The 17,830-nt window shown below is 24.0% G+C and overlaps 1 protein-coding gene across 4 annotated transcripts in view; it reads right to left on the bottom strand.

The window, feature by feature from the left end:
* Positions 1-17,830, bottom strand: part of Iml1 (GATOR complex protein Iml1) — a 60,191-nt gene that overhangs the window by 40,492 nt on the left and 1,869 nt on the right. For all 4 annotated transcript variants that reach the window (XM_043043847.3, XM_087167856.1, XM_043043849.3 and 1 more), the window contains exons 3-17: positions 16,953-16,999; positions 15,844-15,932; positions 15,598-15,681; positions 14,270-14,319; positions 12,745-12,955; positions 10,890-11,032; positions 9,196-9,383; positions 7,686-7,820; positions 6,194-6,255; positions 4,850-4,926; positions 3,682-3,751; positions 3,225-3,255; positions 2,650-2,770; positions 2,338-2,564; positions 1,549-1,773 (exon numbers count right to left, since the gene is read on the bottom strand). In XM_043043847.3, the coding sequence (XP_042899781.1) occupies positions 1,549-1,773; positions 2,338-2,564; positions 2,650-2,770; positions 3,225-3,255; positions 3,682-3,751; positions 4,850-4,926; positions 6,194-6,255; positions 7,686-7,820; positions 9,196-9,383; positions 10,890-11,032; positions 12,745-12,955; positions 14,270-14,319; positions 15,598-15,681; positions 15,844-15,932; positions 16,953-16,999 (1,760 nt within the window). The remainder of the gene's footprint in view (positions 1-1,548; positions 1,774-2,337; positions 2,565-2,649; positions 2,771-3,224; positions 3,256-3,681; positions 3,752-4,849; positions 4,927-6,193; positions 6,256-7,685; positions 7,821-9,195; positions 9,384-10,889; positions 11,033-12,744; positions 12,956-14,269; positions 14,320-15,597; positions 15,682-15,843; positions 15,933-16,952; positions 17,000-17,830) is intronic.

Here is a 17,830-nt window from a genome sequence, read left to right as displayed (position 1 = left end):
AACCTCAGGAATGACTCCTTGACCGTCACCAATAGCCCATTGTCCAGCTCCAATACATGAAGTACTACTATTAACTCTTTATGGTATTAAACTTTTTGTGCAAAACAATATAAAAATCGTACTATTTTCTATCATACAACTATTTTACAAGTTATAGTTATAAGGAAATTTATTCTGTGCCAATAGATAATTTTAAAAAAAAAACATTTTCTTCTAAGATTTTTTTAAAATGAATTTAAAAAAAGTTTCTATAAGAAATTTGGGTTGACTGCAATATAGTGCTGGGTTAACGTAAAATATACCTAGAGACATTAACTGATAGTTGACCTTATAATTAAATTTTCTATAGAATTATTGATAGAAAATAAAGAATGCATGCATTAAAACTAAAATAAAGAAATATAGAATGTATGCATTTATTAACTGTAAGATATTTCAAAAATAATGGTAAATTAATTGAAAAATGTTTAACTATCAAGGCTTAATTTGCTTTTGATAAAGTTTTCGAAAAAATAAAAAAAATCATCAATTTCTTAGAATTTCTAATTTGATATCATTTATCAAGATTAATTATTTTTATTTTTTTGGTAATGAAAAAAGTGATTTTTACGATTCAAAATTTGTGAGCAAACAATTAAAAAGTAAAAAGAAGTAAGGATAAAAGAAAGAGACAACAGATGTAAAAAATATAAGTAATTTTTCATAAAACTATAGTCTTGTTTAGTGTTAATTTTATTAGAAAGAAGTCCTAGTGCAGTTTTATGCAATCATTTTATTATTTTAATTTGATCCTTATAATATCGGGAGTTTAAATAGTTTCCAGTAAGCTCGATAGCAAGATTTTAGTGTATACTTATTATGATTATGAAATAATAATTATAAGTGGACCTTAGCTTTTCAAAAAGGAAATTACCCTAAAAAATTTATTAAAAACAAAATAGTGTTTAAGATAATAATAGTGAAAGGTATCATTTTTATAAGAATATTGTAGATTTAAACTGTTGAATGATTTAGTATTATTAGTACTAGTTTCTGAAAAGAAACATTGTGCAACAAAAATATTGAATTTGAAAATTTGATTGAAATAACTAAGTTAAAATACTGAAGCAACAAATAAACTGTCTAAGTAAAAGTTGATTGATTAAGTAAAAAAAAAAAAATTGTCTCTGCATTAATATTAAAATATAAGTATAAAAAAATAAATATTAAAAAGCTATATAGTTCCATATAGTATATACTTTTTGTGACACTGTTAATCAATGTAAAAGTAAAACAAAGGATTTAGGTTTCTTTAGAATGACGTAAATTTGTAAAGCATTGTTCATATGTTTAAATAGCATCAAAATATATCTTTTTAATCCACATTTCAAATAGCAATAATTATAATAATAACATATGAAAGACAAAATATAAATCTTCTTTAAAATTACTTAGAAAGATGAATTCTTTCACTTTTTATTGCTCAAACAAATGCAAAAATTATGTTTAATTCATTTGTTTGAAACTTTTTCTAATAATTGATAGAAGAGTTTAAGTATAAATTATTACCTAAAGGAAACACATGAGTCCATCTTCTTCGATTAGATGTTAATTTGATAGTTATTTGTGAAGGATTAAAAGGATTTACTAAGGCTTTAAGACGTCTAGTTAAACACTGTTTGTTGGACTGAGATTCATATGACGGGTCACTACCAATTATAGTCCGAAGCTGGGGAGTAACTTCAGTTTCTAGTTCTTCCTTTATAGCTTGTTTGTTGGGCATATTATCAGCTTCTAAAAAGAAAATAATTTTTAAATATAATTTTTTTAAACATATATTGTACTGCCATCATAGATATACAATTAAATTCTATCCAATAGTAACAAAAATATTTTAAAGTTTGCTTTTATTTTTACTCAGTTGACTAGAAATGATAAAATTTATTTTTTAAGCCTTAATATTTGAAATATAAAAAACATTTCCCAGTTTATTTATTCTTTTAATAGCAAGCATAGCTTTACATAGATTGAAACAATCCAAAAAAAAAGAAGGGAAAATTCAAATAGAAATAAAACGTGTTACGAAAAATATTTTAACTTATTTTTGATAGTTTTAAATTTTAGTACATTAACAAAGACTTATAAAGTCCATACAAGGAAAAACAAAATTATTATAAATCAGTCAGGACACAGTTGAGTTCAAGTAAGCTGTTTTAATTTTTAGGAATATTTATTTCCAATTAAAAGAATAACAAAATATACAATAACAGTAATGAAATTAATTATAAATAATTTCAAAATATATTTAATTTTTAGAAAAAGATATGGCAAAAGTAAGCAAACATTGTATTTATTTACCAATGGAACTCTGATAAGAGGGTATGAGAGAAGGTTGCTGTGACTGACGTGGAATAGCAATAGCTGCCGATGAAGCATGAGAATGGGAATACTGATAGGGAAATGGAGCAGGCTCTGACAAAGTCAATCGACTGAATTCTTCAGTACTTCTGTGGGTACAGACACAAGATGTTGAAAGAGGTGGAGTTTCTTTTCTTTTTCTGGGTCTTTGTAAACTAAGAGTTTGCCTACAAACAAAATTTAACATTAAAATAAAACAAAATAATGCAAGTTCAGATAGCACATTGAATGATGAAAAAAGAATTTTCTAACCGAACAGAAGAAGAATGAGCAGGGGCTTTGAAGACTTGTCGATCATATTCATCATAATCAAATAAAACAGGAAAAGACGGATCAGGCTGGCTTGCATGGCGAGACCTTTTAGATTGTGATGCTATAATAAAGCATACATTCACAAACATATAAATGAACATATGCTAAATAATATCCGTCTAATTTTTTAAGGTTATCAAACATAATTTTTTCTGTTCAATAATTTATAAGCATTACAGTTGAAAGTATTTTATTCAAAGAAAAGTTCATATTCATTTAAAAGTAAGTATGTAATTATTCATTTAATGTATGTCTGTTTGTATCTTTAAATTTCTTTGCCTTGTTAGTCCACACAAAATGGTAAGGAGAAAAACATAGGTTTAAAACAGTAAAAAAAAAAAAAAATTACGTTTGAGAAAACAAAAAAAGGTTTTAAAAATATTTTTATACCAATATTTAAAAAAAACTTGTTAAATGAAAATTAAAATTATAAAAAATCAACAATTATTAGACACAAGCATGAAAAAAAAAAGAATAAAGAGCTAAAGACATAGATTAAGAAATTAGTAACTTGCCTCCTTTTCCTCTTTCCTTAATTGCTTCAGGCTGTAAAATAGGATATTTTGAATAATAGACTAAGAGCAATAAAACTTGTGAATTAATGGGTGGTTCTTATAATCCTGAAGTCAGCTGGGACATACTCTGAATTGATAAAACCATTGTCCTACTCTAATATTTGAAAACACTCAATTACTTTAAATGTTACAGATTACCCCTTTCCATATAGCCTCTTTTTATTTAAACAAGTGCTGAAAATAAAAAATTTTTATGAATAAACTTTTACTTGAGATAAAAATTATTATTTAATGTGTAACACACTATATTTTTAATTGTAATGTTTTCTTCGAAACAAAAATTTTTTAATAGAAAAAAAACTTTTCACCCTATAAGTACAAATTATTTAGAGTATGCTCTACTGTCTCCAGCTCTTAGAACACCACCCATTTATTAAATGTAACTTAATATACTTACACGGAATGTCGGTAATTTTATTCTGGGCACAAAATCTATGTAAATATTTTGATTTTTAATGGAATAAAAACTGAAAAAATAAATAAAATAAATAGTTAATAAAAATGAAATGACATTGAAAAATTAAATTAAAGTTATTTTAAAAAAGTAAAGACAAATCAAAATACAATTTTAGTTAATATGAAAAAAAAAGAGATATTGTTTTTTAAATCTAACATATACTGTGAGTGTCCTAACAAGGAGTGAGTGTCCAATTTATTAAAATATTCTCAAAAATAAAATTTACATTAAAACTCATACCTTACAAAAGATATCACAAATCAAATGAGACAATTTAAACATCAATAGTTTAGTTATTTTTTATTAAAAATATAATTACCACTTGAATTAATTTTTAAAACAGGAACACGTAAAAATATTAAGGTTATCTAAAAAAAGGTTTCCGGTCTTCAATCACGATTCAAAACATAGAATGATTAGCATAGCCAGAAATATTGCTGTTGTAGTAATAAAGTATCATCTAGTAAAGGCAAAGCATGAAATATAAATTTTTGTACTTATCTTCATTTTATGTTGCAGCAATAATGATGAAAAAAGTATTAAGGTAACATTCTGTTACTTTTCTGCATATTTTTTTGTGATTTAAGAGGTCAATTCAAAAAAGTATCTAACAATAATTTATATCAACAATGTGAACAAAGACCTGACGATTGTTTGTAAGTGTGCTTTAGTATGTACGCTGACATTTTTTTATAACCAGAGCACCATCTAGTTGAAACTACAATTGAATAATAAGCATGTGTAAGTAAGAGTCATTAAACTTTATTTTGGGACAAAATGCAAGAAACTTTGAACAATGTCAGATGCATTTTGCCTATAGCTTGGAGATTCATCGAATAGAAACAATATGCATATTTTAAAGATAAAATGAGCCTCAAACAAATAAATAAATAATACAATCATTTCAAAGAAAAACAATAATCAGGGAAGAGTGAAGTACAGTTTCATATACCTGGTTTTCTTATAAACATTAAAGATTTTATTTATACCTCAGCACATTATTGAAAGACTGTAGAAGGAAATACCGTTTAACTTCCAATACCTCTGAATGTTTAAAATTAGGTATAAGTTTAAAAATATTTTTTTTAAAGAGTATTTAATAAGTTACCTTAAGTTAATCCAATGTGGCATATTGTAATCATCTGCTACAGATGGTGCATTTCTAGGAAGTTGTTTGTTATAAAACTATACCAAAAAATAACAAATATTTCATTAATGATATGTTGAAAATTAAATGCATAACTTCCTTTTACATTTTTAAATTTTTCGATTTAAAACTTTTCGACTTATTAAAAATTTACTGCTAAAAAAACTTTTAAAATTGAACAGAACAAGCATAAAAAATAGCAAAATAAGAATTTAAAATACAAAACTGGTACAGTTCTTATAGTAACGTTTTTATTTTTTTCTAACTGGAAATTCTTAAGTTTAATGCAAAGTTATTATATTTACAAATACTATACATATTTTTCACATACTATAATTATGATGAAAAATAACATTAAAATTTTTTAACTTTTTCATGAAATGTATTGAGCAGTTTTTCTCCAAGAGCAAGCTGTATTGCAATACAAGTTCAATGCATTTTAATGTAGGAAGGAAGAAATTTAAAATTAAGATATATAACTTATAGCTGTTAAGTTTATTTTTAATCATAAAATTAAGAGTAAAATTTTTTTTTTAAAAATTATTAAAAGAAGAGAAAGATAATTCCTAACTGAAGTTATTACTTTAAATGGTGCAATTTAGTAAAAATATATTTCATAGAGTCTAGTAAATTCTGTGAAGATAAATATACTTAAGTGTATAAAATATATCTTAAAATGAGAATTAATCATTTAAAACAATATAAATTATGCATGTATTTGCATTTAAAAAAATTATGCAGGCACTTATTTTATGTACTATAGACAAACATTAAGTTATAAACAGACTTACATTATGAGATCAAGGTTCACAAATTAAATAAGTGACAAAAACATACATTTGCTCAACTTAAACAATCAAGTTTAAGTATACAAAAAATAAACCAACCACAATTTTAAATAATACTAACTTAAAATCCCTTGAAACATACAATATTTTAAATAAAAATTATATCTCCTGATCATTATTAAACATTATAAAAAAAGTATCAAAAATTTATTTACATTAAAAAAAATGTAAGTTGCTGGCAGTATTTTATATTTCTATTATTTAGAGTAAAGATACAATTCAAAATAGTAAAAATACAATTAAAAAATTTTGTAAACAGCAATGCAATTTATTTTAAAGTAAAAAAATAACAATAAAGTATCTAATGTTAATTAAAATTTTTAACTTTTATTTTTAATCAGATATAAGGCTATACTCACAGATAAATTATCATTAATCACAATTCTGATCACAAACAAGACAATTATAACCTAAACAAGTGCATTGTTTGATAAGATTACTTTAATAAAAGACTTACTTTAAATAAAGGAACGGCATGCAAAGGTTGCTCGCCTAAACATACAAGATCACTTCCAATACCTATTGTAGATATAAAATATTTTAAAATTGACTGCAATGCAAGTCTAATTCATTTTATAAAATATTTTTTAAATCAAAATATTTTTAAAGTATTATTCAAATATGTGGTTGTTTATACATTTTTACTTTAAAATACATTTTTATTTTTATTTATACATTTTAATTTATAATAAAAAAATTTACAGCTTAATAACTGCTAACATAATTTATGATGAATGTGAAAAAATTATATATTACATAAGGAATTTCTTTGGTTACATAATCTTTCCAGAAATTAATCATTCTCAAAACTATAAATTTAATAAAACGGGTAAAGAAAAACATATTACATGCATCAAAAATATTTTGAAAGTTTAAGTTAATTCATTCCAAATAAAAACTGAAACAGTCAAGGGTCAACTTAAGTAAGACTGTGTATACAAGTTAAAATAACAATAGTAATAAAAACAAAAGTATCTTTTAAGAAAATTAACAAGATATAGATAGAATCATCCCATGTAGATCAAAGTCACCATTTATAATCAAACATATACTGTAAGTAACAAGATTAAGGTTCAGAAATAGATTTTATTCACATTATTTACAATAAATAGATTTTATTTACATTAAATTTTATAAAGATTATAGTCATTGAATTCATAAGAGAAATTTTCCCAATTTCACAAATAAAATATTTTATGACAGAATGACACAGCGAATTTGACAAGCTTCTAAAAATAACATTACATATACTAACTTGCAACCCAAAATTGATATTATTGCCTTTATTATTTAAATAAATTACAAAAAATAACAATTCTTCAAGAAGCTAGCCCACATTTTTACTTAAAAATGCGCTTTAATTCTAATTTGATTTCAACATAGTAACTTAGAAAGACAAGAAATCAATTAAATATTATGCTACTGTAGATGGTTACTTATCAGTAGAAATGACTGTAGTTAATTCTTGTAATTAAATGCACGGATTTTTAATTATACAAACCAATTAAATTTAACTCTTTAAGATGCATTGTTTTAGTAATTACTAATTTTTAACCTTAATTGAGCATTATGTATCTATTAATAATTTTCAACTTGTATAATTATAACTAACACTTTATAAAATTCGCTTGCTAAATAGTTTAATTTGATAATTCCTTTTGTTATCTTCGAATTGTTTGTAGGGATGATTCCCAGACCATCACCGATAGAACATTGTTAAGCTCTAGTGTGATGTAAATAAAGTACCAATCGTTTGATAAAAATTGTTGTATGATCATCATTAAAAATTAAAAAGGAAACTGGTATAAATATTTTAATTCAACATTGTTACAAGGTTTTTTTTCCCACTTTTTATAAGTGATTGCTGCATAAAATTTTTTACAATGAAAAATAAAACTTAATGTATACAACTATAAAACTACATTATACAAAGATTAAAAAAAAGTTACCATTATCAATTATCCTTTGCTTTGTGATAATAGTTAATTCACGGTCAACTTCAAAGAAGCCAACACCAGGCGTAATGACTACAGATAACTGTCCAGTTCGATCAAAACTTCGATCCATGAAATGCTTTTCAAATACTGAAATATATATTCAATTTTAATTATAAAAGCAACTTTTATTTATAAAAAGGATTTGGAAAAAAATTAAAAGAATATTTCATAAGGGATACAAATACAGATAAAAAAAACTCTTGCTAAACTCAACAAAGCTGATAAGTAGGTAAACTATTAATTGATGGTAATTTTTAATAATTATTCATATATCATTAATACTAAAGCCTCAAGGTGGAGACATTGAAAAGAAATAACAATAAACACATGCATTGTCTGATGCTAAAATAAATTAATTAGCTACTTTAAAATAATTTTCAAACACAATTTAAAAATAAATACTTCAAAGTAAACCCTTATACAGATTTTTAAAAATTAATACTTAAGAGAGTTGGATTTGTTCAGCAAATGCATATTGAAGGTTCAATTGAGATTTTACATGTACAGAACAATAAGATGAAATAAAAATAATCAAAATAAAAAAAACTCTGGGCAATTAACATTTTACAGTACTATTTAAACCAAGAAAATATTTTTATGAAGCAAATTTTTAGAAACCATGATTAAATTTACAGATTTTTTGACAAAATGTTTTCAATTTTTATTGTGTTGGCCACTGCATATCTTTTTTATACAAAAACTCATATAAATACAACAACTTTTTAAAAAAGAAAAAAGATTGGTTTTCAAAATATGTCTCAAGAGGATAGATTTCCCAAAGAAATTTTGGAACTAATTAAATTTAGTAGTTGAATTTATTAAATAATGCCTATGTTTTTTAAAAAAAAGTTATTTCCTTCCTCCATTTTAGAAATAAAAGTGTTTTTAAATCCTTGTAGAAGAAAAATAAAATTAAAGCTGCTTTAATATTCAAAATATCTTCATTTGCCTTTATTTTTAGTTACTACAAATTCAACACAAACGATTATATTTGAAAAACTAGGCTAATTAATGATTATCGGCAAAATTGAGGGGAAAAAAACTATTTTTCCTGAAAAATTAGACTAAAATCTTACTTGCATTTTGATCAAAGTTAGACAAATATAAATTACAATAAAGATTCAAACAGAGCTAATACTTCCTTAATATTTTTTGCAATACAAGAAATATTTTTCCTTCTACAAATACAAGATTCAATATGTTGGTGTAATTATCAGATGAAATTTGACTCACTCAGGTACAGTTGAATACAAAAAGATAATGATAGTAACATAGGTTGAAAGATACTGGTCAAAAAGCCAAGAAATAGTTTCTAACAGCCAATTGTCTTGTACATTATTCAATAGAAAAACAATTTAATAGAAATTTGGTATTCTACAAGATACTCTAGTATAAATTTGCAGAACCAGTACTAAAAAAATAAGGTTAGTAGTAAAGGTATAAATAAAACATAAATAATTACCATTTAATGACATGTTTAAAACTTCTAAAAAATTTCCTTGTGAAGATGTAGAATTAATGGCACGAGGGACATCAATGCCTCCCTTTTCATGATACTTTAACACTGTATCTTGATACTGATTGAACAATTTTTTCAATAAAATAATAGTTGAAGTCCAATCTTCATATCGCTCATTTTGCACAGCAACTCTTGAAAAAGAAATCGCAAAATATAATACATAATTAAACCATACATTCATTATGAACAAATTGATGAAGAAACTAGGAATAGATTGAAAAAGTACATAAAATACAGCTTAAATTTTAATAAACAGTAAAAACATAAAAAGTAGTCAAAGAAGTTCATAAATTAGTATCAAAAATATAAATTTTGTTAATTAATATTAAGTTTTAAGCTGTTTGAAGTTTATTGACAATAAAATACAAAAGTGGAATTCAACAAATAGATTTTGTATGTATTATTTTCAGCGTTTTCTTTTTTTTTTCTTCTGTTTATGTCCACATGATTTAGCAGATATATGTTATGACAAATTTAAATAATAAATGTCAACAAAAAATCCCAAGGTTAAAATCCAGACTCTGAAATATATTGTTTTTTAAATTTCTAATCATTCTATCTTATATAATTTACTAGAATCCACTAAACATGTAATTTGAAGACTAAAAAAAATTGAAAATTGCATTTAAATAGTTTGGTAGTTCACAATAACATATATTAACATATTCATTGCTCCAACAGAAACTTAATTTTTTTCTGTAAATGCTATAAACTAAACTTCAAAATTTTTAATATTTTTGATTTTTTCTTTTCTTTATAATAACATAAACAATACCTCATACACCTCTTTCCAACCCAAACAAAATAGTTGATAATACTGGAAAGACAAATAATAAGTGAGTGTATAACAAAGTGAGGAAAGATTTAACTATTAAAGGATTTAATTTGTACTAAAGTTTTAATTTTGCTGCTATTACTTCTACGTACTCCCACACTACAAACACAAGTCATTGAGAAAAGCAATATTTTTTCCAATATTGCATGCAATAAGATTTCTTATAGGTTTTAAAATACTGTAATAATTGTAAAGAAACTGTTCCTAGTAGGATAACTTTTTTACAAACTTACCAAAGAAGCACAATAATTAAAAGATTTAACATAATGTGATTTTTGATTAATCGATTAATCATTGTTATTTTGATTAATCATCTACTCTGACAGCCACCATGTTAAATATGAATTACATTTCACATAATATGATGCATACAAGTAATATTAAAAAAAAATGCAAAATAAATTTTAATTAAATTAGTAAAATTAGAACAAAGAATAAAATATAAAGAAAAGTTTAAATAAAAAGTATGCGTTAATAAAAAATAATAATAGCAAAGTTATAAGTATAAAATACATGTTAATATTTCCTTAATAGCAAATAATTGTATTCATATATGTCTTTCTAACTATATGACAGCTTCCAATATATAGAAATCCAGGATTTCTTACAGGTACTTGAAAATAACATTGTATTGCAAGTTTAGTTAGAAATAATATTTCTTAATGATAGCTTTAAACTATGATAAAAATTACAACAATCCCGTTATAACTTTTGATAAATTAAAAAATTATTCACCATGTAAAGAATTTAACATCAAGTTTTTTAAAATAAGAAATGATAATTAAAAAAAGCAACTTAAAACCTGTAAAAATCTTCAAAAAATCTTCCTTTATAGTCTCTTTGCAAACATTCTCTCATGTATGAAGGAAATTCATCAATGGATTGTGCATCGTAAAAAGTTCTTGAAAATAAAACTATAGTAACGTCATGATTACAGTGCAATTTCTGAAAGGAAAAAAAAAAACAATGTGTGTGTACATATTTTTATATATATATATATATATATATATATATATATATATATATATATATACAGTCAAACCCCGCTATAGTGAACGAAAGGCTCGATCCCGTGCCTTGCTATACACGTATAATGTTATTTTTAGTGGATATAGTGAACCAAAAAAGTGAGGAAGTTGGATATAATGAACTTTTTTCTGTCTTCGACTGATTTCCCCCCCCCCCCATTTTCTTTGTAATAATTTTGAAATTTCTACTTCAAAATAAATACATGTAGCGATTTTTTAAAACCATCTATAGAAACTACTTTTATGTGCTCGAATGGCAGGTTAGACAGGTTTAAAAAGCGGAATAACAGAAATTCAGGAAAAATTATCTGAGAGTCAGGAAGTGTTACCATATCTGATGTTGAGGATTGCTCATCAACTAAAGATTATTAATTTTTGAATTAATGAAAAATAACACATTTTTTGCTACTACATAATATTTTTCAGTCATTTATATGAATATAATGCAATAAAAAGGAGGAGTTTGAGAACCATTAGTGAAATTGCCTGCGTAACGGATATAGTGAACTCCCGGTTATAGTGAACCGAAATTCCGGTCCCTTGAAGGTTCACTATAGCGGGGTTTGACTGTATATGTATACAGGTTCATCTGAAACTAATTGCAATTGATAAGTAATTATCAATATGTAAATTCATTTTTGGAAATAAATAAAATCAGAATAACTATAAAATACAAAGAGTACAAGAGCTGTTTGATAATTCTGAGCAAAATAAAAAAAATTCAAATTATAGTATAATATTTTCTTCCATTTTTATTTATCAATGAATTTACATTACTGAGCTTCATAATTTCCACAATTTTAAAACGGACAAAACACGGATAAAAAATAACCACCTGTAGAAATGAAACAATTTAAAAAATGATTACTGATTTACAAAAAACCTGCAGTATAGCTGAACAAACACTGCAGAGACTCTTTTTCTGAACTTTGTAAACTTAGTGACTATAAAATTTTATAAATGATAACCAAAAATTTAGGGAACTGAAAAGACCAGTGCAAAAACTAAGTAAAATTTTTTGAAGAAAAAAATGCATAGAGTTGCTGACTGTGAACAATATAGCTGCTTGGATTAGTGCAATAATCTGGCGCAAAAGAAAAATGAATGCTCTTCTATGTGGTTAATAGAGTGACTTTATGGGTGGGAACTACTAAAATTAAAATTCTATGAATATCTAATCTGAAACATTTTTGACAAAAACTATTTTCTTTGATACAACCAAGTATTCTTTTGAGAGGCTTTATTTCAAAATTGCAATTTTATATTCTCCATTTTTAGTTTAAGACCAAGTTCTTGAGCCAGACATTAAGAACTCATTTGATTAGATAATAAAGCATAATTAAATATTAAATAATTGACTAAGTAATAATTATAATGTAATAAAATGTAAATATAGTTTCCATTAACATACAAATGTTTGTTTAGAGTGCATCTTATTAAAATAGTTTCATTAAACATGTAAAAAGAGTAAATGCTTATTTAGTATGATTGTTCATGAAGTTGATGATTGTTGTATGAAGTTCATTAAAAGAGATAATTTGAATTAAATTTAAAAAAAAAAAAAAAAAAACATAATACAACATATGTTACACTTTAATCTTAAAAAAATTAAAATAAATCTAAACTCACTTTCCATTTTGAAAATAAATCTGGTAAGAAACCATCAATGGCTTTTTCAAAATAGAGATCACCATTAATGTCAAAATCCCACATTTCACAACTCATTTGTATGAACAGGTAAACCATACTGCTAGCAGAGCGATAAACTATCTTGGTCTCTTCTGTAACAATACCAGATGCGACCTTTTCTCCTTGAATATACATTTCAAATACTTGACACCTGTATAAAAATTAAAATTGCTTTGCTAATAAGTATTCAGTGATTTAATTTAAAACATTTATATTCTTATCTAATATATACAGTTAACTCCTCAAATGCCAGCACATATTTAACAAACAGGATAAGAAAATTTTAAGAAGCTAGTTGGTTAAACATTAAAAAGGAAATATGAAACTTTTGTTATGAGCATAAATCTTTCATCGGTTTCGTGAAAATTATTTTACTAGATTCCTGACTAAATAATTGAGCTTCCTGAATTTTAAACTATGATTTGTCATATGTCAAAAGAAACTCACATACTTTTCTCTCTTGAAATACATAGTAAAGTAATGAGAAGTAAGTCAATAATAAATTTTGTTATATAGCCTTTATTTTCAAAAATCTTGCCAATTTGAGTTCAATAAGAAAATTTTCTGGATTTCTATATTCTCGTTAAAAATTAATTGGAGTATATTTTTTTCCCATTAAGTTGATTTCAATTTGGTGCAAGACTATTTTGAGATATGCTTTAGCCATTAACAATAACAATTTGAAGCTCAAACAATTTTTATTACATAAACCTAATAATGTAAATATGCATGCAATATTTAAAATAAAAAAAAAAATTACTGCTTATAGTACTTTTATGATACCAGATTGAACAAAAATAAAATTATTACTTAGTTAAAATCAAAGAAATTGTGCACACTATTTTAATTTCAGTTAGGTCTTTTTTTCTTTAAAATTTAGAACAAATGTTAAGATTTTTAAGGAAAAAAACCCTTTAAATTTCGAAAAGTTTTATAAATTAAGTAACAAAAAAATTATTTCTGTAAACATTAATTTTTTTGAATTTTAATATTAATTAAAATTTTAGATTTAGATTTTTTTATATTCGTTTACACATTCACAATTAAATTAATTTCAGTAAGTATTTTTTAACTCGTTTAATCTTCCACCTTCTCCCAGGGGCAGTAAATCAGCTCTTTTTTAATTGCTGTATTTATGTAAACTAGTTTATTAAATGGAGTAAAGTTCGCAAATTGATATAGCAGATGTGGGAGAAGGAAAAAGAGAATAAAAGAAAGTAGAGACACAGTTAACAGGTATAGTAATTCATTACACTCAAAGGCTAATTAATATAAAAACAAAAGGATAAAAAAGAAAATTAATTAAAAAATTATTCATTTACAAATTATTATTCAATAACACTTCAAATATATTGTGAAAAATATTTTGTTTCATTTTAACTTTATTGCATATGCATACACCTCGATACATTATTTTTGACACATTAAAATGGGTTTCTTTAACACTAAGAGAAAAAAATAGTACCTGATTCCAAAAATATCTAACTTTTTCTCAAGATACAGGCATTTATTAATCTGAAACAAAAACATGTATTAACATAAATACAATAGTCAAGATGTTATAATCATACAATGATTAGAAAAGTATAATACCCTATCAATAATACACCTGTGTGCATATTACTAATATTAAGCATATATTAGTACATAATTTGTATATTTTTTATTATCAATAATATTAATTACTAGCTGAAATGTTACAGACATTTTTTAATTGTTTTTAAATTTATTTTGTTGTTTTTGTCTTGCCTATATCAATGCAAATTATTTCGAAAAGTAAATATAGCACTATCCATAGAAGATGATTGCCTCACAGAAGTTGGACTTTTTAAATGTTCTAAAAATTAATTATAACATATTTAGAAATATAGCTTAAAAAAATTTTTTTTTAACGATTCCACATATTCTCCTTTTTCTTTTAAATTTGAAAGATATTAAATTGTTTAAAGAAAAAATATTGTTTCTTAAAAATAACTTTTCTCACAAAAAAGATATGCTTAGAGATATACGCATTTATTAATCTGAAATAAATATCATGTTTTAAAATAAATACAATATCCTAAATTTTTATAATTTTTGTTTTCTGCCAGAATTGTTTTTCTGACTTTATAAAAATAAATACAATAGTTAAGATGTCATAGTCAGACAATGATTATCAACAGTGTGAATGTTAGTAATATTATGCATATAAATAATAAAATTTTTAAACTTTTTATCAACTTAATATTAATTTTAAAAAAATGAAATGTTGCAGAAAAATTTTATTTTTATTATAATAATCGTGATATTTTTTTTAGAAATTTCTTTTAAATGTTTAAAAAAATGGTACGATATTTAGAAACATAGAGAGAATTTTATTAATGTTTCTACAGATTTCTCTTTAGTCACTTTATTTAAAACACATTAATTTGTTTCGAATTAAAGAAAATTAAAAAAAAAGTGTCTAATAATTTAGCTTTGAAATAAAAACAATAATAATGTTATCTTTCAAATATCTTTTGGAAAATTTTGAATTTAATTAATTTACTATAATTTCATTCACTACAATTGTTGAAAGATAACAATAGGATGGTAAATAGCAATATTAGTTCATTATTTTTTAACTAATATACATTTGAAAATAAATATTTATTATTCAAAATGCTGGAAAAAAAAATTCATTTTTCAAAATATTCATTATTTTGTGCTACATTTTATGTATAACAAAATTCAAACTTATATATTTTTTATAATCAGAAAATTTTTATAATAAATAAAATAAGCATATAAATATCACTATCAAACATGCCATACCAGAAATGTCTTCAATCGCCACATATCACTTCTTGCCAAATACTGATCTTTAAAAGTTAACTCTACTGAATCAAGTGAAATATCCTAAAATATGTTCAAATTAAAAAGAAATTCTATATAATAACTTTAAAATTTATAAGTAAAATTAGCAGATAGACAAAGACTTGGTAATAATAAACATTTAACAGTTTAAAGATGACATAGACATAAATTCAAAATTTAAACAAACTATTATGGAAATCTTACTTTCAAATTATCAATGACTTTTAAGGTAACTTCCATGTACTGCTTCAACTGAAAATTTGCAGCAATTGATTGATCAATACTAATGCAACCTTTAAAAAAATTCATATATTATTTATTTATTTACAATAAAAAAAGATTAAAATTAAATAACTTTTGGTCTAATGAACAAATTTTAAAATTAAGCTTTAACAGTGCAATTAGGCTAGATTAATGTGACAAAATTGTATCAAAATTGATAGAGTTCTTCTGAAAATATATTTTTTAAAACTATTTTTAATTTACTATACGTCAAACTTATTAAACAATAATGAACAAAGGAAATAATTTAATTGCACTCTACAAATTTTTGACTAACTATAATTCATTTACATTCTTGAATAGCAAAGCAAAACTGATGATAGGAGCCAACTAGTTAATTAATGTTTTTGTGGATTAAAGAAGATTATTTAATTTGTTATATACCAGCTATTTAATATTCAAATTTTTACAAGTATTCAAAGAAAGTAGGGTTATCTTTATGCAAGAGCAGGACAGTGACAAAACAATGATTAAAAGCACAAAAAGACATTTAGGGACATTAAATTGGTCCTATTTTTAATTCTAAGGAACAGAATGTACTCTTTCTTAGTTTCAGAATTAATGATAATACTAATTTGTTTTAAGTATCAAAATAGCTTTCTAACTTTTAAGCCTTTTATTTTTACTTCCAACATTTTTCATCAACTTTATAATATTGATCAGTGTTTTTGCAAGTTGTACATTGAAGGCTTAATTCAAAAATGGTTTTACATTTCTTTCAATATTATGTTATATTAACCATTGCTTTGAATTTAGGGTACAACTCGATTGTTTCTCAAAACAGAATACCAGTTTTATCCCAGATTATTCAATTTAGAAACTATGCTCTATAAGGAATTAGTCCATTTGATGTTAATAAAGTAAATAAATGTCCACATCAATCATATAAAATGCAAGATAAATTGAAGAATTAATTATTTTTACCCATAGCTAAAATTACCTAAAGTTAGACATACTAGTTCAGATAGACTTAAATGCGCATCTCCTGAATAGCAATCTAAAGAATTACAAATTTCATCGAATCAACATACCTTTTTGCAGTGTCTCTGGACCAATAGTAACTTGCAGAAGAATAGGGCTATGGAAAAAATTTTATTTAAGTCAAAACTGTTATTGAGTTAAAAAAAAAAGATTCTAGATTATACATAAGGGAAGTCTTTAAATAATACTTTTATTTTAATCTGAACTCATGAAAATTTGAATATATATAAATAGAACTGCGTTTTTGCAGGATTTATACTCAGTTTCAAGAAAAAAATTTCGCGAGTTTTTCATTCAAATTTCCAGAGCAACAATAATACATGTAGGAAGACAGAATTTGAATTAAGAATACATGAGAATTACATTAGTAGTCAAAAGACACTGATAAAATTTTAAAAGCATGAAATTTAAAAAATATATATGCTTCAATGCAAAATCTCAATGGTTCTTACATAATATCTGCCAGTTTTATACAATACCATGATATAGACACAGAAATAAAACTTATGATTAAACCACTTATATATTTAAATTCTCATAGTTTTAACCCGAATACAAACCTTAAAACCAAATACACCCAGAACACATAAAGCAAAATATTCTTACTTTGAGTTTTAAGTACAAATTTAAATCTGCATTCAAAAAAGAATTGCATTTTGAAAATTTTAAACTAATTATTAAAAAATTTTTTTTTAGTTTGATAAAAAGTGTTTTTTATTTCTCACTTTAAAGAAATTTTTTTTTAAATAAATATAAAAAGTCAGAAAGCTAACAAATTTTGTGAAAAAAAGGTTTCAAGTAAGAAATTATAATTTTTCGATTGAATTCACTCAAAGAGTAAAAAGTAACCAAAAAATCTGAGAGTGGCTACACTAAATTAAAACTGTAACATTCTCATAAAACCATCAGAATTTTGATCAGCAACCTT

The sequence above is a fragment of the Parasteatoda tepidariorum genome, chromosome 7, assembly GCF_982258835.1.
Source record: "Parasteatoda tepidariorum strain Cologne lab strain chromosome 7, Ptep-v5.0, whole genome shotgun sequence".
Lineage (NCBI taxonomy): Eukaryota > Metazoa > Arthropoda > Arachnida > Araneae > Theridiidae > Parasteatoda > Parasteatoda tepidariorum.
Note: the sequence above shows the minus strand (reverse complement) of the source record. Positions and strands in the feature narration are given on the sequence as shown.